We start from the raw sequence: 25,625 nt of genomic DNA on the forward strand, positions 1-25,625 counted from the left end.
ATGCGATAGGACTTAAAATCTTTGATGTCCACTTTATAATGATCATTTTTTATTAGGCTAAGATACCAAAAGTTTTTCTAGTGTAAGCGGAATTTGAATCCAAAACTCTTATTCATTAACATGAGACTTTATCAATTGAATTAATTAAATCCCACCACCTTAGGATCCAACACTGATTACAATCGGGAAGTAGGATTGGAAGGATGGCTCAAAACTACCTCCTTTGTGTATCCTATAAGCATAGCTAGCCTTTTATTAAATCCTTCCACTCCCCTCCATATATATATATATATATATATATATATAGAGAGAGAGAGAGAGAGAGAGAGAGAGAGAGAGAGGGAGATATTTTGCTTGACATGAGCACAAAGCACCAAGATCACTCAAGGGACAAAAAGTATCATCAATTATGATTGATTAGAACTCAAACTTGGTTGTGGCATAAACATAGACGTGGCATTATAGTTCAAGCAGAGACTGAACTGTAAAGAGACAAATGCTTTGATTGAAATCTGATGCAAGGAATGGGGGAAAAGGAGAAAAAGAAACATAATGGAACAACCATCATTCTGCTGTGCAACTAAGAGCAAGACATCACTGCATAAAGAGAAGGACATGATAATTGATTCAATCCTTTAAGGGCTAATACAAAATGATAAGTTAAAGAAAGAAAAAAGGGAGATACATATTAGAATCATTTGCCATCTCAATGGCAGTAATCAAGTGAAAAAAGAAAAAAAAGAAAAAAGTAAATATTGCACTCACGTATTGGAAAGACAGCCCACCGGTCCAAGACATGACTGTACAACAAAAGTCTCAATGGCTCTCCCCTCTAGCTTGTTTATGGGGCTGGAAGCACCTCTCTCAATCCTCAAATGACAATACAGAAAAACCTTCATGATCTAAGCACGCGCTATCTCCAATTCAACTCCGTTCATAAAATTAGAAGATTTATCCGGAAAGCAAACTTTAAGATGTGTAGTATTTGATGAGTTACTGAAAGGTTTCAGTCTGGCAGTGAGAATAAATTATGCACCCTGTCAAATGTTGTCAGTCCTATCCAAGAGTTCTCTCAGATACCTCCCCTAACTTGTTTTCAGAGTCAGCTGGATCAGAAATTTCCTTCATGGACTCAATTTCCATGCTTGCTGTACGACTCCTTCTAGTCCTTCGATCCTGAAAAGAATTGTCAAAGTCAAGTATATGAGTTTCTCATTAACTCCTGTATTCTAATGAGCATAGTGAAAAATACAGGATTTAAAAATCCATTGTCACCAGAACTACATTTGGCGTAAAATTGTGAGATTAAACTGGGAAAAGTTAGGAGGACAAACCACAAGCAAAGCAAGCTAACTAGAAGTTTACTTTCATTCTAGAGCTTAACATGATAGAGAAATCACATATATAATCTACAAGTTAATGATTCAAGGGCTAATCTTTTTCTTCTTTTTTTAACTTATACTTAGGAAGAAGAAAGAAGGGTGGGTGGGTTTTTGGGGTGGGGGGGGGGGGGAGGAGGTACTGTAGCAAATGCACGTAATACAGTGTCTCCTAGAAGCCATTAAGCTGTACATAGTTGAATCAATACCAGAAGGTCCAAGCTAGCGGTATATGTTTGGAGCAGAAAGCGGGAAGAGGAGGGGTTCTTATCAGTTGTTTGCAACATCAATCAAGCTTTAATTCTTTTCCAAGCATAATGTATGACACCCAAAATAAATAAATTTATTAAAAAATAAAAATAAAAAAATAAAAAAACATTAAAATAGAGAATGAATTTAGAGCTGCAAAGGAGCAAGCAGAGCTATGAGCATCTCAAAGCTCCAGTCCTTAGTTTGTCTATGTAGTAAACCAGCTCAAGCTTGATTTCTAGACCCATTTGATAAACAAGCAAGCTTAAGTAATGCAAAGCTTGCAACCAAGCTTGCTAAGTTCATATAGGCTCGACAATATGCTCGATAAGCCAATAATCCAAGGAGGAAATAAACACATGTGGGTACACAAAGTTTGTAAAATTAAATTAAATCATATCTTTTGTTTGTTTGGATGAACAAAAAAGATCATTGAATGTCCTAAAATTCAAATGTGCACGTACATGACTTTAGGCTTCAAAATCAATCTTGAGCTCAAGTTTACCAAAAACAAGATTGAACACAATTCACTTATCAATCAAACCAAGCTCAACCCAAGCTTGAGCTTACTAAACAATTTTCAAATTAAGCCTAACATGAAATTTTGTGCTTGAATCAAGCTCAGCATGAGCTTAAGACCGTACAACTTTGATCAAGCTGAATTCAAACAGCTTGCGAGGCTCAATTCATTTAAGCCGTAATGTGTAAATGCTGGGAAAAAAAAATGTGCACATTTACAAATATTCAAAAGACATTTCAAAACCCAAATAAAGACGGTCAAACAAGTGAATAAAAAATGATCTTTCGAGGATAAGAATCGATTTGCACCTCACGAAGTGGGTATTCATCAGCTTCAAGCATTCGTACAACCTGACTCATTTTGGGTCTCTTATCTGCTTCGGGATCAACACACCTTAGTGCTACCAACAGAGCACGTTTTAGAGCACGTGTAGTGGGTTTAACTTCAAGGTTTGGGTCCACAACTTCCTCTGCTCTTCTTGTTCCTACCATCATCTTTAACCACTCAACAAGATTAACCTGCCATGAGCATAATGAAATGCTTATTAAAACTCTACTAAATCAGAAGGAAGAAGCACCTCATAACCAGGAGAGAGAGAGAGAGAGAGGGGGGAGGGGATGTTGAAGGACACATGCTCAGTAGTAGACAAAGGTTTAGAGCATTTGGTACCTCATTAGCAGGCCGGGCATAATCCACTGGATCCCTTCCTGTAACTGCTTCCAGCAAGAGTACACCGAAACTATAAATGTCGCTCTTCTCATTCAACAAGCCAGTATTAGCATATTCAGGTGCTACATAACTGAAATTCACAAAAGAGACCAACTTCTGAACCCCCATAATGTTTTATAAGCTGATAGATAACTTCAGGGAAATGAAATATTATACATACCCAAATGTTCCCATCACTCTGGTTGTGATGTGACTTTCTCCCGAATCCAAGAGTTTTGCCAATCCAAAATCAGAAACCTTGGCATTGAACTCGCCATCAATCAGGATGTTACTTGATTTTATGTCTCGGTGCACAACTTTTGGTTCTATTGCTTCATGTAAATACGCAAGCCTGCAACCCAATGTGTGAAATTATTTTTATTTTATTCAAAGTTCCAAAATTGATGTGTTTTAAATTATCACTGAAGATTGCCATGAGTGATATTAGAAGATCTAAGAAAGTACCAACACTCGGAAAAAATTTGTCATAATTTTAAGTGCTTGTTCAAAAGAAAGATGAAGACTAGCCACAAATAAAAATGTCACAAAAGAACAGGAACAATCAAGAATGATAAATTATGTCTATCCCCAAAATTCCCACAATTTAGACAAAAATATAATTTTTCAGAGTCAAATTCCCTACAAGATCAAGCTGGGGTTTCAAATCTGTTACATGAATTATTTGGCAGCAAACGCAGGAAAAAAAATCATATGAACTGTTTTGCGTTGAAAGATTAACTTACGCTTTTGCAGTACCAAGAATCACCTTCATGCGCGCCTCCCAAGTAAGGGTTCCATGTTGGCGCATTCCCCCATGAAGCCATTGCTCTAGGTTCCCATTATTCACATACTCGTACACCAGCATCCTATGTAAAATTGGCGAGTAAGTTTATCCTCTCATTGATATTGAACCTTTAAACTACAGCACAAACTATTGCAGATAAAAAGATTGGGAGTAGAACACAGTAGCACTGGCACAACAGTATAATATTTTATTTGGCAACAAGGTAAAGTGATTAGTAAGGGATTTAAATAATCAATCGAAAAAGCAAAGGAATCTAACCTGTGAACTCCTTCAACGCAATAGCCCAGGAGTCGAACAAGATTCTTATGTCGAACATGGCCTATGGCCTCAACTTCAACCCTAAATTCTTTCTCCGCCTGTCCCCTATATACCCAATTCACTACAATCATAAAGAAAGTTTTAACAAAAGCATTGTAAAGTAAGAGAATGTGTCTTGGAGCATCCTTACAAGTTATTAAGAAGTTTCTTCACAGCCACATCAGTTCCATTGATCAGTCTTCCCTGGTAAACAACCCCATATCCACCCTCACCAATCACATTCTCCGGAGAGAAACGATTTGTTGCAAATTCTAAATCCCTAAGAGTAAACCAGTGGCCCCACCCAAGATGAGAAATTTCAGGCAAGCCAATTAAAGGAGAGGCTGTGACAAGTCCTGTATATGACAATGTAGACTGCTTCCTAATAGTCCCAGAGCTTCCTTCTTCCCCAGACATTGAACTTAATGCTCTCTCATGATGATAAATTGAGCTGCACTGACTGATGTTATCAGGATCGCTCAACTTGCTCGTGCCCAAATGAACCAATGTTTTCTCTGAATTCTTATCACTTGACTTATCATGGACTGAAAGATATAAACTTTCAGGGTGATAATGAGAACCCTGAGTCCCAACCTTGTCAACCTTGATATCTTTTGAGACATTTGGTATTTTGGAAAGAGTGAACTTGTCCACAGATCTCCTAGATTTCCTCCGAAAGGAGACCCAGACAGATAATATACAGAGAATTAAAACTATAAATGCACCAACACATATGCAGATCAAAACCCATAGTCTCAAACCCAAAAGTGGAGTCTTTTTTGATAATTCTGCATTCAAAGAACTCTCAGACGACATCTCTGATCCCCGGCTACTCAAAATCCCAATGACTTGTTCCTCTCAGCTCCCGTACCAAAGAAACATTCCCACCTGGGTAACAGAACCATGTTATCTAACTCTGTAAACAAGAAAATAGGGACACCTCTAAACTTTATAAGTTCTCCAATGTGAATGTCAGTTTTTGTGAAGAAACCTAAACAAAATAATATATAATCAACTCAAGCAATCAGGCTCGTTATTTGCAGCCTTACTGTGATATGTACAGAATAAGAAAACGAACCAAATTCAATGTTGAGATATCAGATTCTTATCTTAGATTGCACGCTTTAAAAAGAAATTAACAAAACAAAAATTAAGAATCTGAAAGAACCATTAAGGAAGTTTAATAACATCTACATTGAGGGTTTAATGAAAGTTTACTCACTCCAAAACAATCTCACACATATTTCAAGCATTTAACAAATCAGAAAACCAGTTTGCATATTAAGTCATGGTAAAGAAAGAAAGTTAATAAATTCACATGTATGGAAAAAGCACACACATATCCAAAAGGCAACAAGTCACAGTCACAAATCCAAATCTATGAAAAAGGAATAAATGTTGGGAAGCATCACTTATGATCCAAGTAAGAGATGGATAAAAGCCAATATGAATTTTAAAAAAGGGAAAGCATTTACCTTTGTAGTGATCCTCTTCCTTGAGCAGCCAGAGAAGCAAAGGAAGGGCTTCTTTTTGAGCCAACAAAGACTCAATAAGCATAGATGTAGAGGTTAAATAACAAAAACCCAGATGCCCCAAAAGGACAGAGCTGAAGAGGAGTAGTTTACAAGTAGGGGATAGTGGCCTCAAGTGGGCCAAAAAGAATTCAGAGAATGATAAAAGAAATAGTGAAGAAGGCCAGACAAAAATCCAATCTTTGAAAGGAAAGGAGAGAGAGAGAGAGAGAGAGTTTTTATAAATATATAGAGTGAAGTGGGGTGGGATTTTTGGAAGGGTAGAAAAAGCAGAGGTGGGTTAAATGGTTGGTGGGTATGTGTATGTGTGTGTGCGTGAATGGAGGGGAGAAAGGGACCTGAGCAAGCTGGAAAGTAAAGCTTGATTTGCAATGGAGGAAACCAGAGAGAGAGAGAGAGAAACAGTAAAGGAAAAGCAAAGATGAAAGTGAACAGAAGTGGCATTTATATCTGGGTAAGAAAAAATATTGAATAATAAGCAAACAAAAGCAAACTAGAAAGTGGAGAGAGAATGAGAGAGAGAGAGAGTCAACCCAACCCAACAGGAGGGAACTCCAAATCTAAGGCTGAACTTAGGTTTACTTACCAAACTGTCCCTGTCTTAATGAAACTGCTTGAAATTTTTTAAATTTAGTTTTTTATTAAAAAAAAACAGAACAGTCGAACATTATTGTCTGTCATTGCACATTTTGCAATAGACTGAAATTTTGTACTTTGCCAGTGGAGCTCATAAAATTAAAGCATTTTAGACAGAAAGTTCTTTTAATTTGGACTTCACAGCCCAAAATTTGTTTGTTATTGCTGCATGAAAAGTTTAGCCATTGGTAATAGGAATATAGGATCAATTTTCTTATTAAACTGCGATACCTCTACTTTTTCTTTTCTTTTTTAAGAAGATAATACCTCTGCTTAAAAAGGTTAAATAATTAAAAGATAAAAGTTGACTAAAAATTTAGTTGTAACCAATAATTATTAGTCTACTCAATATCTTTTTATTAAATGTAAATTATATTTTCTTTTCATATTTTCAGTACTTGCAAAATTTTCATAAGAAAAAAAAATCAATTTTTTTTGTTATTAATCAAATATTTAAATTTCAAATTTTTGTAATATAAATTTATACATAAAAACAAGTGTATAGGTTAAAAAGTTAATAACATCTTATTGACGCAAAATTTAAAATGCATGTTGTAGGGACACGATTTGCGTTAAACCGCAGTTGAGTTGGGTTCGCACATAAATGGGCCCATACAATATCATTTGTAGAGAGTGGGATCGAAAGGCTAAGTCATGTTTACCCGGCTGTGGTTTTGTTAAGGAGCTCATAAATGGTTCAGGTGTCTCCCCTTCCGGACAAAACCCCCCTCTTTAGGTTACATATTTTTCTTTTATACTAGCATGCGTTCAATTTCCTTCGTCCACGTGTAGGGTCAACCTTTCCAAGACTGATACTTGTCCCATCAGTCCCAGACCTAAGTCGTTGAGAGTTGTTGATAAAGTTAACGGATAAGGCTCTGTTAGGCGCAGAGATATGCATGGGGAGGGTGGCAAAGGAAGCCTTTCTTAGATATTTTAGATTTCCCTTCAAGCACGTCCCTTTACCTTTCTGCCCTTGTTCTTGGGTCAGCCGAGGACTGCACTGTCCTCGGCCGCTTCTCTGGGCCAATTGGGCCATACTATTCTTGAGCTCTGGTCATGACCTTTTTCAGCTTAGGCCTTTGGACCCTTCATCAGCAAATGGGCCTGGCCCGTCAATTATTGGACCCCACACATGTTAAGAATTTAAGAATATAAAAAAACATACAGTCCAACTATTAGATTTTTAAAATATATAATTGTGTTAAGCTAATGGTTATAACCAAATTTGTAACTAAATTTTATCCATAATCAAATAAAAAGTTAGTATAACTTTTTATTTTATTTTTTGAAGTGCGCTTGTAATTTTTAAAATATCAATTGCCATTCTCAATAACTAATCAATATTACAATAATTGGGTTAAAAAATAAAATAAATTTAATTGACAATTTTTTATCATTGTATAATAAATTAAGATTGGAATCATGCATATAGCAAAAGTCATTAGTATCTTGATCTAATAATAAAAAACAATCATCATAGGTGTCTCATTTATTCTTTGCTCCCTCTTCAAGATAGGGAAATCCAATACAAAGTAGACTTGGATCAAATCTGAATGAAGGAGAGACATTGTGCCATTCCTGTTTTGGTGACACCGATAGTAGATAAGAGAGAAGGAAATAAAGTGTATGCATTTTATTATTCTTAATGGAGTGGCAGCGAGAATAAGACAAGTGTTTTGAAAAATTGTAATAGAATATGCATTAAAAAAATTAAAGGAAAATTATAATTTACCTCCTGTGGTTTGTTTTTATCTCAATTTAGTTTATAAAAATCCATAAATGGATAATCTATAAAAAATTTAAAGGATTTTGCTAATGTGTGCCTTAAGGACATACAATAACTAACAATTTTTGGAAAAAAATTTCTCGGGAATTGAAAAAGTATTGACAGTTTTTTCAATTTTCGAAAAAATATTTCCAAAAATGGATAGCTTAATATGTGCCCTAAGGGCACACATTAACCGAACTCAAATTTAAAAGGGGTTACAAAATACAAAGTTTATAAAAACGAGAATTTCATTTCCAGCAAAGTGCATGCCCCTGTTTTGGCATGTTCCTTGTTTTGAGTAATCGGTTTACCCTTCTTTCTCTAATAGTTGGAGCTATGTTGGCATCAAGAACCAAGTGGTGAAGTCATTATCTGTAAGGAACAAATCATTCATTCTTCCATAAGGGACATGTGCACAAACTACAATTTTCTTCAATGACTATCCTTGCTTCGGCTTTAGGTATGATAGCTATGGTACTATACCCATATCTAGTTAGTCTTCTCCTTTCTTTGCCTTTGGCTTTTGTCCCTCTTCTTCTTTTCAATTGTTACAATTAACACCTAAAGTGCGGATTAAAATAAAATCATTAGTGTTCCCACCAAATTAATAAATTTTGAATTTTGTAAACTGAAAGCTCGAAAAGTGTGAAAACACAATAGCTTGTTTAGACCCCCAATTCAAATTACAGCTTGATTGATTTTACACTAACTTAATACTAAGTGCAGAATAGTGTAAACGCAAGCAAACAAGCAAGAGAGCTACTCTAATTCATATTTAAAGCAACACAGTAGTAAAATGAAATGAACAAGAGTAGGGAAAAGAGATGCAAACACAGATAACACCGAGACGTGTTATCGAAGAGGAAACCGAAGAACTCGATGAAAAACCTCTCCGCCGCCCTCCAAGCGATAATCAATCCACTAGACAATCAGTTGGGATACATGGGTAAGTAAGAGACCCTCCAAGCCTAATCTACCCTCTGTACCTAAACCCTCTAAGCTCCTACTCCAACAAGACTTCTCGGAACCGTGTCTTGTCTAGCTCTCCGGATCCCACAACAAGCTCCATGTTGCATCTACCATCCTTGGCTTCTTCCAATGTTTCCCAGCAGCACCAAAACCTCACTGGACACTCTCAAAAGGTGTGGTAAGTATTTGAGCCATTGACCTCTCAATGGTATGGAAATGGAGAGGTAGGAGATGAGGAAATTCCACAAACAAATGTGTAGAGAATTGTTGGTATAACAATTTCTAACTCTCAAGTGTTTTAGCTAGGGTTTTCTCTCAGAAGCTCTCCTTCACATTTGTGGGTAATATGGATATATATAGTAAGGGTACAGAAAGTGTGTATTAGACAGTACAGACTGGCAGAACAGAATGTCTCGCGGGTGTCTCATAGGAAGGCCTTACCCGCAAGATACTCGCGAGACACAGCTATCTCCATCTGTACAGACTCTTCGCATTCCAGTCATGTGCAAGGCACATGCTTCACTTCGTGGGAAGCTTAGTCATGAGACACCCACGAGAAGTCTTTTGTCTTCACTTGCTTGAGTCTTCACACACTCTCTCTCTCTAGCACACAACCCTTACAATCAAATCCCACAATAAATACAAGGTACACAAGATTGAAAATAATTACAATCAAATTTGGCACGGAATAAAAGCCAACAAAATACAAATTTGTAAATCACAACTTTACATAAACAATCTTTTAAATATAACTTATCCCTCGTCGTGGTTATAACATTTTAGTGCCACAAAAATTTTCAATTTTTCTATGTTAACCCCCTAAAGCTTGGGTTAAAATGAATCATTAAGAAATTTTTTAGGGGAACTCAATCAGTTAAATGTAATAATTAAAAGCTCGTGACCTACTTTGTAATCGAGTCAAACCATCTTTCTCACAACATGTAAGCCTAAGCCAGTAAGCCCCACAAGTTTTTGAGGCCCATCAAATGAAATGGGTGGTTCATACCCCATCTCATGAGATACCATATCTTGTGAAGCATGAAGAACACGCAGTGTGTGTGTGTTTTTGTTAATAGTAGTAAAGAACACAGGGAATCTAAAGCCATTAGCAAAATCTTTTTTAATTATCTTCTTAAATGATACATTATAATGAAAGAGAAAGAGGGATATGCATTTAATATTAACGTTCAAAGAAGGGAGAGAGAAATCATTACAAGCACAAAATTAAGTTTACTTGCCACACATTCTATGTATAGTAGAAACATATTCCCTTAATTGGAAAATGGTTACATTCAAGTAATTGTCTAGGTTCAGATTTGGTTTTATGTACTTATCATGAGCGCCTCTTGTAATGAATTCCAGCTGCTTAAAGTCAAGTGATTAATGTGGATTTTAGTAATCTCAACTGTGAAATTTCTTAAAATTGAAATTCTATCTTATCTAAGAATAAAAATAAAAATGAAAAATGAAAATATAAGGTAATTTGTGAGAGACCGCGCCCCTGGCCCCCTTTTTTATAGGATGTTGGGTCAAACCCACGTGAATGGGTGGAGTCGTGTTATTGCCTCTCAAAATGGAGGTTCGACTAGTTATATTTCCCTTTTTAGATTAAGGGTTTTACAATGGAGTCGCTACTTATTTAATTATTGGAAAAATAAGAAAATCATGAATGAAAAATTCCTCATTTTATTAATTTGAAATTGAATTTACATTGATCATAGAAAAATTACATGGCTTTGGTCCTAGATACAATCTAAGATAAAGTACATGGCTTTGTTTCCTAGTTACAATCTAAAAATCAAAAATTACATGGATAAGCATTTGATCTACTAACTCTTGATCTAAGTTCGGAGGCTATGTTACAAGGTGGGAAGGTGTTAGGCACCCACCTTGCCCGGTGAAACCGGTCTTCTAGACTATGGTGGCCAACATTTATATCATATCATCCAATATGTCAATCAATTTGTATGTTGAATTTAATGTGTGTGCATGTGATAAACCCTAATTCAATTTATTAAGCATGACATTTGGATTGAAAAATAAACTCTAATGAATGTGTGTGGATAGTGATAACCTAGATTCAAGGATTTGAAAGAATTAATAAACAAATATGTTTTTCATATTTTTGATGTGGATTTAAGATTAAATCTAGTGATATGCATGAACATGTGATGAACAACTAAGAACATGTGAATAACACATAAGAACATTCAAACATATTCAAGGGAATTATCATGCTTTAATCTTAAATTCTCATCATGGCAATATAAACAAACAATTAGGGAAGAGGATTATACCTTCATGCAAGATCCATATAATGGAGGAGGGGATTCTTGATGGAGGTCCTAAGGGTGGAGGAAAAGAAAAGATAGGAGAGGGAGAGTGAGTCTCACTCAATACCTTAAGTCTTAGGAAGACCAAGATATGACAAGATTACTCAACTTCACTAGAACTCAAGAGAAGAGAAGAGAGGGGGATTTTTGTGTACTTTGGAATGAAGGAGATGAGGGGTTTATATAGTAGTGGTGGAGGAAATATGAATGGAAGGCCATTTAATGAGGGTTGACAAAGAATCATGAACCTAGACCTCATTTTAATCTTGGAGGAAATCTGGTGCATTAAATGGAAAGATTGGTGGGAGTGAGGAGCAAGCCAAAATTCGGTTTTCCCGTAGCTACTATAACAACCTGTAGAGCCAACTTCGAATAATCATATCTGACACAATTCTGATTGGAATTGTCTCGTTCTTGTGCTCAAATTGAAGCCCCAGATGTCTAGTTTATGGGAAAATTAACCTCATTCACAGATTCAAAATATTCTGAGAGATATCAATGAAATGGTGAGCAGAGGTAATTTGTTAGAAAATGGTTTCAGCACAATTAACATTAATAGGTTCCAAATTAACTCCTAATTAATATTAAATGGCTCCAATCACTCCCATTTCAGACTTAATTGGTTCCCAATTTATCCTAATTAAAAGATAATTGCATAAATTACTCATTGAATAATTAATGTTTAACTATCTAGTTAATTAGGTATGTATAACCCTACCATAAAATATAGTCCTAACCAATCAAATTATGACACATCATCGATTTCAAATTGATTATACTTATAACCAATTGAAATCAATTGTTCATAATCACATATAGTCAGACTCAATTTGTGATAGTGCATCTCAGCCATTAAAACTTGATTTGATGGTAACTTTCAATCTAATGGTCCGATTAGAGCTCATGACCAGTCGATTTGATCATTACAACATCAAGATAATTTTGGTGAAATGAGATTAAGGATCTAATAACCAGAATCAAGATGCATATTTCCAATGTGAAATTACCCTTTTACCCTCCATGTGAGGTTAAATATGGGTTGCAAAATAGGGTGTCAACATAATTAATAATTAATGCTTTAAAAACCCATAGCATTTACAATGAATTTATCTTTATATGGGGGCATTCTAAATAGCATCAGCTAAAATTGAACTCTCAAAATTTTAGAGAAAAATTGTTTTTGTTCAAAATTGGAATTTGGCTCCTTTAGAGTCGTTTGTAATAAGTTAAAATTGTTGTAAGATTTAAAAGTGTGCTAAGATTGTGTTTAAAAATGAGATCACTAGTCAAGGTATGCAAATAATAATAAGGGATAATTACACTTTGTCCACCTGTGGTTTGCCTCTAATTCTATGTGCCTACCCATGGTTTAAATTTTGACACTTTGCCCATTTGTGATTCTGACCGTGAGTGCTCCGTAATCCACCTCAATGTTTTCCGTTACTCTAACACCAAATAAGTAAAAAACACATCCCAAAACGGATCAAAACTCACTCTCACTCCCAAAACTCATTCACTCCCATACAACCCAACGAAGATCCTACACAATGCAATGCGCTTCGCTTGAGACTCTAGACCGAGAATCATCTGGGCTTTGATCGTGCAAGTAACCCGAGAAAGAAGGAGCTTTGATTCTGGGTTCATCTGAAGCTTGGGTGAGTTCGTTGTGCAGTAAATTTTTTGTATTTGATCCGTTTGTTTTCTCTTTAAATATAACAGATACCCACTTGCAATGCCCTTCTTATGGTAGTGACCAAAAGCTACTCCAGGTTTATCTCCTTCACGAGTATCAAAGCAAAGCAAGGAGAGGGGATTTCTAATGCTTTGCAATATATTTGGTGTTGATGAATTTATGTTGCCACCAAAACTGGAATCTTTTTCAATGGAATAATAAAGTACGTGCTGATCAAAGTCCGAACTTGGATTTTCTCGCAACCAGAGTTCTCGCAGAACACTGAGGAAGCTGCATGTCTTGACCCTCCCATTAAGCTTTCTTTCCACTTCTTGAACCAAGTTGTGTTTTATTAACTCTGGCAAATATTTCTCTACAACAGACTTAAGAGACTTTGGCTTATCACCACTTTGTTTTACAAGCCCTTCAGGAACCCACAAAACGACTAATCTTCTTGAAGAAACTTTAGCGTATCTGGGGAATTGTCCAAAGTAAGAAAGGCATTGACTTAGATGCGGAGGCAAGTCTTTTGCATTTGTTTCCAAGTTTTCCGACCAAGGTGTTTGGTTAGGAGTGACATGCTCAAGCACCCTTGACAATTCCTTAAACGTCACTTCTTTCCCGGACAATAGATACCCATGATTTAAGATGGAAGATGACAAGCCTCCACATCTGCCTACAACCTTTTCTGCAAGTTTTTTCAATTCTGGTGAGAGTCCATGATCAAACTTAGAAGGTTCAGCCTGAAAGCACACCATCTGTTTAAACAAATCCCAGCTCTCTTCTTGTGTTCGTAGTTTAAGTGGGTACATGTTGCTTGTTAGGTCAACATGTGAAGCTACACTCTCGTCTCGTGTGGTGAGCTAAATTCTGCTCTTGCTTCTCTTATCTCGGAATGCTTCTTTCAGAGTGTCCCAGGTTTCCTTGCTTGAGATTTTGTCCAGAACTACAAGGTACTTCCTACCCTTCAAGAAATCATTCACCTCTTTGAATGAGTAACCTTTTTCTGTTCGTTCCCCATGATTTTCCAAGACATTTTCGCCCAATCTTTTCAGGATTTCATACTTATTGTCCACTATACCAGTTAGAGACACCCAGTATCTGAATTCAAAATGTTTCTGAATATCTGCATGGTTAAAAACCATCTTTGCTAGAGTTGTCTCCCCTATTCCCATCATCCCTACAATGGAAAGTGTGGAGCAATTCTTAGTAGTATCGTTGGTGGTCAGTAGTGAGACCACTTCATGTATGTTATCTTCCAAGCCAACCACCGAGTTTGTCTCTTCACTTAGTTTAGTGCGACAAACTTCCATGCTCATGGCAAGAAATTCCATAGCTTGCTCGAATCGCTCAATTTTTGTATAGGACTTTTGCCAAGGATCTATCTCCTTTTGAGTACTGGTGTTGCTCCTTTGGCGTTGGGAGGATGACAAAGAACTAAATGCATCTTTAACAAGGATCATTATTTGATCCTTCCAAGCCATTCTTGAATTGTTTAAGCCTTCAACTGCTTTTACATCTTTGAGAAAACAAACGGATCAAATACAAAAAATCTACTGCACAATGAACTCAACCAAGCTTCAGATGAACCTAGAATCAAAACTCCTTCTTCCTCGGGTTACTTGTACGATCAAAGCCCAGATGATTCTCGGTCTAGAGTCTCAAGCGAAGCGCATTGCATTGTGTAGGATCTTCGTTGGGTTGGATGGGAGTGAGTGAGTTGTGGGAGTGAGAGTGAGTTTTGATCCGTTTTGGGATGTGTTTTTTATTTATTTGGTGTTAGAGTAACGGAAAACATTGAGGTGGGTTACGAAGCACTCACGGTCAGAATCACAGGTGGGCAAAGTGTCAAAATTTAAACCACGGGTGGGCACATAGAATTAGAGGCAAACCACAGGTGGGCAAAGTGCAATTATCCCTAATAATAATAATAGTTACTTTTTTTTTTCTTTTTTTCTTTTTTCTGGGTAATAGTTATTGTGTTCGATTTAGGGCTGTGGGTTGAAGGGCAGTGTGTGGCAGACTAGTGGTGTAGAGTTGGCTTTTCCTTAATTTCATGGTGTGTGCGCGCTTGTTTTTCCTTGTGACTTTGGTGTAGGCCTGTAGCTAATAGCTATGTTATTGTGGGGGTGATTGAGATAGAGTCAGTATAGTGTCGATTGAAAAAAAAAAAATATATATATATCATAAATACATATTGACCATGTGACCATGTTCATAAGTCGTGCAATACACATATTTATATAATATAAATTGCACATATTATACAATTTATAGACGTGTGAGTTTAAATTGATTTTTTTTTTTTTTGTTAAAATTTTGTTTTATTAATTTGAGTCCAAAGTTTGTAAAGCTTGTTTTTAACACGAAATTATACTGCTACTTGTTTGGGCCCAAAAAATAACAGGTTATGAGTTTTTTTTTTTTTTTTCAAAATTTTTTCTCCTACAAAGTTTGGACTACACCCTTTCACTTTATGTTCATTTGCAAATCTTGAGTAAGATATTAAACGACAATATATGTATATAATGTGAAGAAATATTTTCATCAAACGACCATATATGTATATAATATGAAGAAATAATTTTACAATACGATGAAATGGTAATAAAGTTGATTAGGAAAAAATGAAAAATATGATGAAAAATAAATTAGAGATGTTACGTCTACAATATTTTTACAACAAATCACAGGTGGTTAGTTGTTATTAGTTCAAATTTCAAACTAACGCTAAGATTACTATTTTGTCCCAACAATAACAACTAGTAACAACTTGTCACTTAAAATTTGTTGTAAAAATGTTGCAGACATATCATTTCTCAAAATAAATTATTTAGCTTGAATGGTTAGGATTGGATACCAAAGCTTGCAAATTGTTAAGGCTATCTAACTGTTTGATGGATAATATATTATAGAAAATTAAAATTTTGGTCCAACGGTCCTTAGGGGTAAATTCGTCAATGCAAAATTCATAAAAAATAATATTCTCTAACATAAAGGATTAAACTTTTAATTTTGAGTAAACAAATTAAATGTGCCTTTCCTTAAATATAATCATGGCATGTGGGCAGGAAAAGCCTCCAATAGCCACAGGATGGTGGACTGTGGAGAGGCACAAAAGCTTTGATTTGAAGCATTAACTTTTGATTAAAGTATGTCCCAAAGAAATCCTTTTCGATCTTTTGTGAGATTAACATTAAAATAAAAGCTTAATTGATGTGATTTAACAAACAAAAAGGTTGAAAGATGTTTTTTGATGGGTCCCAAATCCCAATTAAGGAGGGGAGAGAAATGTATCTCACTGCACTCCAAATTCTTGACTTCAATGGCCAAGGCCAACCCTAGCCTGTCCGATCATTCTAAATCATGTTCTAACTTCAAGAAAGCATCTGGGTCTGGAATGATTTCCCATTGGCCATTTGCAATTTCCAAGTTGAGAAACTGCAGTGGAGGAACAATCCCCTTCACGTGATCACGTGCATGGCACGTGGATAGACACCCTTCTTAATTAGCTCACAAATTTGGCTATTTACATCATGAGATACGTATAAAATGACCCCAACTTTTTTTAATATAAGTATTATTAAAGACTTAAGACTCTATGCTTAGGTCTAAATCTCCTATCCCAAAAAAAAAAAAAAAAAAAATCTCCTATCCCTAAAATTTAAAAAGGTGGTATATAAACAAAGGGACTAAAAAAAATTTGTAGAATGATAATTTGTTTTTATTTTTTTAAACATAGATGGGTTTACTTTACATTCTCTTTCTCACTTAAAGAAGATCCATAAAATATTAAGCTAATATAATGACCCAATTGAAATCCTAAGCTGTTTTAAAGGGTAAAAAAATGTTGTTACAAGTTTGTCGAATAAAGTCAATTATATTACAAAAAGATTAAGTAGATTACCTTTTATCAATTGTAAAAGATATATTGAAAAAGTCCAAAAACTTAATTGGTAGTTTTATATTTCAAGAAGCAAGAAGAACAATTTTTAAATCATGTGTCTATGTCTATATATACTAGTATTATTTCCATGCAATGCACTGCTTGATGAAGATTCATATGTACGCTCAAAAATTTTAAAATAATTAAAACTCAATTATTAAATAAATAGTAATATAAATTATTAATTAATTAATTAATTAAAATTAAAAAATTAGTTTAAGTTCTAATTGTTTAGAGTTTAGACTTTATAAGTGTTTATCTATTTTTATATTTTAAAATTCTCTTTGTACTTTGTGTTAATTTCTTAATATGAGATATGGAATGGATTTGATCATTCCTATTTGGTTTATGTTTAATTAATGTCCTAGCCAGCACAAACAATAATAAATAAAATAGTTCCTCAATACCAATTTTCTCCTAATGATAGTTTAATTGACAAAATCAACACACTCACATATTAAATACAATAACCAAAACCGAAAATCAAAACAAACACAAAGTCAAAAATTGAGAATATAAAAAAAATAATAATAATAAAAACTTACATAATAGAACTAAGAACTTAAATGGGTGTCCATTATTTTGCTTCTTTATAGTAAACTTCCTTTGGCATAATATCATGCATGCAAATTCAAAAGCAAAGAACAATAAGTAAGATGAATTTATCAAATTAAAAAATAAGCGTAAGTTGCATTTTGGAAAAAGAAAAAAAAAAAAAAAAACCGCCGGGTGTATTGTGTGAGATTTAATTATAGGGAAGACTTAGTGGTTAAGGGGGATTGTATCAAAAAATCATGGCGAAATATAAAGAAGTTCTGAAAATTTTGATAAGAGACTTTTAGTTGAAGTATAATTTAAATTACTAAAACTAGGGGTATGCAACCGACCCGCCAACTCACCAAAACCGACTCGACCCAACCGGGTTGGGTCGGTTTTTAGGGCTTGATGGGTTGGGTTGGGTTACAAAATTTTTTTTGATAGCAGGTCGAGTTGGGTTCGGGTCATAAAATTCCAAACCCGCCAAACCCGACCCACCCATATTTAATATATATTTAAAATATATTATATAATTAATAAATTTTTTTAAATAACTGATTCTTCCTCCTATCCTACATAAAAGCCAATATTAATGTATATTAGTTCACATATTAATGTATAACTGAGTTGGAATATTAGTTTATATATTAATGTATTTTTTTTTATCAACTCAAGTGGCAGGTGTGATATATTTTTTTCTGCTCAATTTAATAATAATAATAATAATTGTCCAACCCATTGGATCAACTCGACCCATGTGGGTTAGGTTGGGTTGAACTTATGTGATGGATTGGGTTGTGTTAAATTTTTTTTAACCCACTAAGATGGGTTGGGTAAAAAAATCTCTTTAACTCGACCCAACTCGACCCATGCATACCTCTAACTAAAACTTAGATGAAAAATCTTTATCTAAATTAAATTATTGTTAAATCTTATCCCTTAGTCAAGAGTTTTATAACTTAATATCCTAATAAGATATTAATTTAATAAGATGCAACTTGAGGAAAAAAAAAAAAAAAAACGTGAGTTGTGAGAGATTTTTAAGTTTAGAATTCTTTTTAATAGACTTTTAGTTTGAATAGAATTTAAATTTGTTTTAAATTATTTTTGAATCATGCAACTTGAGGGGGAAAAAAACTGTGTGGGATTTAAGTTTAGAAAATATAAATTTTTTATAATAGACTTTTAGTTTGAAAATAATTTAAACTTGTTTTAAATTATTGTTAAATCTTATCCCTTAGATTTTTTTTTTTTAAGAAAGAAAACATAGGTTATTGTATGGAATTTAAGTTTAGACATTTTTTATAATAGACTTTTAGTTTGAATAAAATTTAAATTTGTTGAAATTTAAATGATAAAGTTTTACTTAAATTGTTTTTTGAGAAATAGTTTTACTTAAATTAAATAGTTGTTAAATATTATCCTTTAATTGAGGAAATGTATCATAACAAAAAATATATAATTAATTTACTAATCAGTGAGAGTAGCCACTTGACGCAATTGCGACTTTTAAGCTATTTTATTATATAGTATGTGATATAATATGATATATATATATATATATATATATAAAGTTAAATAAATAACATTCAATTGATATTTAAATATTAAAAAGTCCACTAAAATTTATTGTTTAATTAGGTTTCAATTAGGTAAAATGTAGTAATTTAATTATTAATTAAAAACTTTTTTTTTCTGAGAAAGATATGCCTGATGTAAAAACTTTTTTATTCTATATCAAAAAAAAAAAATAGGATTTTTTTTTTTTTTTTGGGGCCGGGGAGGGGGGGGGGGGGGTTGGTGGCAAAATAGGAATGTTTCTATGCTTCAGCAGAGTATGAAAGGAGTGGTACGTGTACGGCACAGCAAATTACAAGCAAAAATGTCCACGTAACCATCTTGAAGTTATAAATGGATAATAGCACTCACATCATCGACGCATCCATGCTAAAGTTGGGGGGATTCATTAAACCTTACATTTTCTTTCTTTCTTTTTGGGAAAATGGTCCAATTAATGTATGTCCATATTTAATTATCTATGTTATAAAAGTTTTTATAATAAATTAAAAAAATTGTCAAAATAGTTAATTATTATTTTTACATAAAAAGAGTTTCTTAAATTGATTTATTAATGTATGCCTTAAAAGACATAAGTTAATAAAACCTTTTTAAAAATGGAAAATGCTAACGAATGCTTTTAAGGTATTGGTTAATAATCCATTTAAAGAAAATTTTTATGAAAAATAAAAAAAAACAATTAATATTTTGACAGTTTTTTTCATTTCCCATAAAAGGTGGTGTTAAAATTTTTCTAAAATAAATTGTTAACCAATACTTTAAGGACACTCGTTAGTATGATCATCTAAAAATACTATATATATATAATACTTAGTATTCTCAAAAGAAAAAAATAGTAGGTTAATCCCACATTGGAAAATGAGTGTAAGTAAAAGAGACTTAAAGCATGTACTGTTTAGTGTTTATCCAAAAGTTAAATCCTTTTGGATATACACTATTATAAGTTTCTTAAAAAAATATTTTTCCTTCCCCTCGTGTGTGTTAAAAAATATATATATATATATATATATATATAAAAGCACAAAACCTTATAATTATTTCTTTTACCACAAAAAATGTTTATATATGAGTTTTTTTTTAAATGATTTAATAATAATTCTTTCTTGATTTGAAAGATTATCTTATCGAAAACACCATTAAAGATGCTTTTCTCCAACATAAAGTATTGAAATGAAAGGAAACTACTAAGGTGTCAATTAATTAGAGTAAGATTCACTAAAAACAAAATTAATTAGGGTACGTAGTAATAGTATATGTACTAATGTTCTCATTCGGATTCAGCTAAAAAAAAAAAAAACACAACACAACACAAAACACAAAAATCATCAGCATGCTATGAGCCTATATAAGAGTATGAAGTAACCTATGTGCTAATGTGTATTTTAGACGGTTTAAACAGACAATAAATACGAAGAAGTACTAATAATAACTATTTATATATTTTGTGGGTTCTAATTAGTTGAATTAGTAAAGTTTTTTTTTTATATAATTGAATAGGAGACTAAAGACAAAAATTACAAAAACAATCGTCATACGTTGAAACTTGAAACTCTATAAATAAATAAAAAAATCTATCTTTATATATATATATTTTAATAAGAGGTTGAGCTTTTTATTTATTTATTTATTTAAGCAAGTGTGGTGGCCAATTAGTGGAGAACTAGTCCACCATTTCACTAAAAAAACTTCCACTTGTTTAAAATTGCTAAGTTAGTAATTAAGTTCTGTTTAAAAAAAATTTCTAACTAACAATTTTAAACAAGTGAAAGTTTTTTTAGTGAAATGACAGACTGTATCACTTGTCCACCACGTAGATCTTATAATTTCTTCAATTAGTGAATCCGTGCCATCTTCGCTTGCATTGGCCAACGACCTTTGCATCCAAAGGTTGGGCCAAACAAAATTTATGGAACTACATATTCGACTTAAGGAATTAGGATGCATTTTTGGTAACTGTAACTCAAAAAAAAAAAAAAACATATTTGGTATAAGTGTTTTTTTTAGGAGTGTTTGAGTTATATTTCTCATTTTAGGATGTTTAAATACTGAATTTAGAAAACTTCTCTTACTAGTTTTCAGTTTTCAAATAATATTGTTCAATGATACTTTTGTAAATATTTTAAAAACTTTAGGTCCCACTGATAAGACTACATGTCATCACTTTTTTTTAAAAAAAACACACACAATTATGTTTTTTCATTTTTGAAAAGACATTATTAAAAATATAGTACCAAACATATTTTTTGCATTATGAATATTTTAAATACATGTTTTCACAATACTTTTTAAATCACAGTTTTTACGTCATCTTGAACAACAATACTCCATCTCTACCAATAAGGAGTCCGGTAAAGTGTTGTCGACTTCTTTATCAAAAAGGGCTTTCAAACCATCAACTGGATTTCACATAATGGCTAGTAATAAACTATGATGTTTGCTTCACACTTCTCCATTATTATTATTTTTTGCTTATGAATGAAATTCTGAATCAGAAACATTTCATTTTTGTTTTTTTGGTTGATAATCAAAAACATCAATTATCAGTTTATTACTTGCAAATAGGGTAAAAGTTCCTACATTTACTTTCAGTGATTCAATCACAAAAGCTAAAGCAACTTTAGAAGCAGACCAACTCTCTTTTTGGCATTAGTTCAAGTAGGCCTGTAATCATGAAACGCCGCTGCATAGCACTCGTGCGACAACAGTAAAAACTCAATGTAGTGTTAGTAATATTTTGACTTTAATCATCAAATTACACATCTCTAGACTCAACTACAAGAAACCATACATAAATCTAAAGGACACTTACAACCCACCATTTACTAAGTTCCTGATAGGTGAATCATGTTTAAAAAATTCATTCAATACTAATCAAATTTAACTTCAAAATACAATATTTATGTAATTGCAAATAATTAAAACTCCTTCAATTGTAAAAAATTATTAGATGGACCATAAATGTATGGTTAAAGCCAGTTTAAGGCACAGACAAGATTGGTTTTATTAGGTACTAACAGTGATGGAGAGTGCATATTTACTGACAAGCCAAGTGCCAAACCTCTAATTAGTCACCCCAAACATACAATTGATTGCATTTATAAACCAGTTTCATATATACATTTTATTCAATTTACTATTAAATAGACGACAACTTTTTGGCATTTTGTAAATCCTCTTAGTAACCCACTTTGAAGTGTTTTGTTAATAAACCCAAGGGGAAACATGAAGATCTTGTAGCTATGACCTATGAGGGTGTCACAGAGTCTCTTGTTTTGTTGGTTTCTTTGTGTCACCTTCACTATTTTAATGAGATGCTCCTTTCTTGGATGCTTGCACAAATTCTGTGTCTTTCAGAATAACTTAAATTGTTTAATTTTGCATCCCAATTCCCACACGGTCGCACCCATCCCATTATCCAGTTTTTGTTCTTTATTATTTTAAGACTCAAGCATAAATCATGGCTACTATGCTATACATTATATAAGAATATTATGTTTCATAAAAAAGAAAAAAATTATCTAAGAAGTAGTAAAAGGTACCTAGCTAGGGTTAAATATAATTGAAAAAGTAGAGGGTTTTTAAGAAGATTCTTCTGTTTGAGACAGTGAGAATGATTTCCTAATGTGACTTGGTGTTTAGAGACAAGAGGTTTGACTAGCTTTAAGCTAAGAGTGTCTGTATTTGTGTTCTTCTCGTGGCTCATGTTTGGATCTTGGGGAAAAAACACAAGAGGAAGAAAAACATAATCCTTAATCATGTCTTCCTCCCCCAACATCTTTATAGCTTTTCTTTCATTCGATTTAGGTAAATATTATTATAAATTTAAATAAGATAAAATTTTTCATTTGGGAGACACTATTTCCATAGCACATAAGTTTATTAGTTCTGTAACAATTATTTAACAATACTTCCATTGATCTGTTACACACACCCTCCCCATGTTGTCATTGAAAAAAAAAATCGTTTTCTTGTTCCTTGGAAACTCTGCCTAGGCATCAATTATTGCTTCCTCTTATGTTTGCCTCGTTCATCTACTATGGAACTTTTTTTAATTCTTGGGGAAAAAAAAATGTTGAATCTACAGATTACATTACTTCACAACTTATAACAACAACAACCAGTTAGGTTGACAATCCCTCCAATTCTGATGAAAAGAGGATTTATTAAGTGATAACTTTAAGAATATAAAATTTTTCGTAACAGTTTATGCGAGTTATTGTGAATTTGTGATTTTGGTTCATAAAAAGGTAAAAATAAATGTCAATAATAGGCATATATGTGAAGCAATCATACCCAATCATAACTTTCAACTTAAACAAATTATAATTAAGTTTGTGAAAAATAATGTGTCAATAGCATTGCTCTTCGCTAAATTAACGGTGATTGGCTATTATGTTATCCTTGCTTGTGTCTATGACAAACATGATAACTTTTCTTCACTGGATAGAGTTGGACAAATATGAAAACTCTGTGTTACTCATTTTTTTTTTTTTTTTTTTTGTTGTTGCTATCATTAGATTTTGTCTGTGTGTGTTTCTATTTCTCTGTTTTTCTTGTCTTCCTCTTTCTCTCATGTAGTGTTCAATCCAGGTGAGACACAGACTCACAGCTCGTTGCTGAAGGAGGTTCATCTAGGTAGGCCACTTTGTTATGTAGGGCAGTCCTATATCTTAAAATGAAATCATTATCTTTTTTTATTTATTTAATTAAAAATACATTTTTATATTAGGTTCCAGCCATACGTTCCAGACAGGATTTTGTGGCATTTAAACATGGATGTTACTAGGTAAATTTAAGCGTAGATCCTGTACAAGCTAGGGGTTGCACAAAATTTAAAGTTCATTAAATAAACTACTTGTACATCAGTGCGTATATAGGACATATTTATTTAAAATAATTAAATTACAAATCGAACCTTTTTATATATAGAATATAGAAGATCAAATAATGTAATCTCAATGATAGAAATGATTTATTTTTCATTAAATACAAAATCATTAATTTAGAGACCCATAACATTTGCAAATTTGGGAGTTGTGAGTTTGAGTAGTGGCATGCCTTATAAGTGTTCAAGTGGTCCTATGCCATAAGGCAATGCTGATGTTTAAGTGGTGTGGTGGCCATGATCACACTTACAAGCCCCTTTTTTTTAGCAAAAAAAGAAAAAGAAAAAGAAAAAAAAGCATACCTCAAGCATTATTTTTGTTATGGTATGGAAAAAATGAAAATAAAAATCATTATAAACACACCACCAGGCGCTTATGTTCTTTAAATAAATTTCACTTTGAATTATAAATAATGAATTGTTCGATAGTCAGCTAGGAGATAGATAATGGAATAGCCGAATAAGACTTCAATTCAATACGCAAACGCAATCACAAAAGATATCCCCACTTAAAAAGAAATTGTGCTCTTTAAAAAAAAACCCAAGTATCACAAATTCACATGCATTTTTCATTGGTTTACATCACTACCAATAATCTCATTTCACACTTCTTGCTCACACAACTTTCAGTCCAAGAACAAGAGCTTCCCTCTCTTAAATCTCACTTCCTCACTTCCCAGGGACAAAGTTTGTGGCATATGCCCAAGCATTGTTGTTAACAGGGTCAGCCAAGTGGTCAGCCAGGTTCTCCAATGGGCCCTTTCCAGTAACAATGGCCTGAACAAAGAATCCAAACATGGAAAACATGGCCAATCTACCATTCTTGAGCTCTTTCACCTTAAGCTCAGCAAAAGCCTCTGGATCATCAGCAAGGCCCAATGGGTCAAAGCTCCCACCTGGGTAAATTGGGTCTGTCACCTCACCAAGCGGCCCACCGGCAATACGGTATCCCTCAACTGCACCCATTAAGATCACTTGTACGGCCCAAATAGCCAAAATGCTTTGAGCATGGACCAAGTTTGGATTTCCCAAGTAGTCAAGCCCACCTTCACTGAATATTTGGGCCCCGGCCTTGAACCAAACGGCTTCACCGAACTTGACCCCATTGCGGGCCAAGAGTTCGGGGAAAACGCAGCCCAAGGCTCCAAGCATGGCCCATCGTGAGTGGATCACCTCGAGCTCACGGTTCTTGGCGAATGTCTCTGGGTCAGCTGAAAGCCCAGCAGTGTCCCAACCATAATCACCAGGAAACTCTCCAGTGAGGTAGGATGGGGGCTCACCAGAGAATGGGCCCAAGTACTTGACACGGTCCGGACCATACCATGGGCTTCCGGATGAGACGGGCTTGGGCCTGCCAGACGCTCTTCTCATGGTTACTCGGCCCTCTCCAAGAAGGTCAGATGTGGAGGGCATAAGCTTGACAGCTTGGCCAGCTAGAGAAGGAGAGGAGAGAGACATTGTTGAGGTAGCCATTGGTTTGGAAAAAAATAAGAATGTCTCCAAGCAAATGTGAGGGACAGAAAGAGAGAGAGAGAGAGAGGTTTGAGGTGGGTTTGATGGATGAGGAACAGTCTTAGTTATGAATTTATAGTGTTAGAGAAAGTAAGGGGCCCTTATCTTATGGTATCTGTATCTCTATTCTCATTGGTGAAAATGAAGTGCAGCAAGATTTTCATATGAATATCTATCCAGTCGGCACTCTTCAACACCACCAGTTTTGCTTGGAACTTTGTTTTTATCTTATTTTGTGGGGCAATTCCATCCTCGAATTTTAGATTGAATCTTTAAGACTGTAGCCTATAGAAGAA

At 33.9% G+C, this 25,625-nt stretch overlaps 2 protein-coding genes across 2 annotated transcripts; both read right to left on the minus strand.

Moving 5' to 3' along the window:
• Positions 1-567: 567 nt before the first annotated feature.
• On the minus strand, positions 568-5,993 carry LOC126696723 (probable receptor-like protein kinase At2g42960). The gene is made up of 8 exons (XM_050393417.1): positions 5,434-5,993; positions 4,110-4,846; positions 3,920-4,024; positions 3,600-3,722; positions 3,038-3,208; positions 2,818-2,947; positions 2,457-2,666; positions 568-1,176 (listed from the first exon to the last, which is right to left on the minus strand). Exons 2-8 carry the CDS (start codon positions 4,772-4,774, stop codon positions 1,057-1,059), a joined length of 1,524 nt encoding a protein of 507 aa, XP_050249374.1. The 5' UTR covers positions 4,775-4,846; positions 5,434-5,993; the 3' UTR covers positions 568-1,056.
• Positions 5,994-24,326: 18,333 nt separating this feature from the next.
• On the minus strand, positions 24,327-25,390 carry LOC126696724 (chlorophyll a-b binding protein of LHCII type 1). The gene has a single exon (XM_050393418.1). The coding sequence runs from the start codon at positions 25,288-25,290 to the stop codon at positions 24,487-24,489; it is 804 nt and encodes a 267-aa protein (XP_050249375.1). The 5' UTR covers positions 25,291-25,390; the 3' UTR covers positions 24,327-24,486.
• Between the last annotated feature and the right edge of the window lie 235 nt (positions 25,391-25,625).

This window comes from Quercus robur, chromosome 8 (assembly GCF_932294415.1).
Source record: "Quercus robur chromosome 8, dhQueRobu3.1, whole genome shotgun sequence".
NCBI classification, from domain to species: Eukaryota; Viridiplantae; Streptophyta; class Magnoliopsida; order Fagales; family Fagaceae; genus Quercus; species Quercus robur.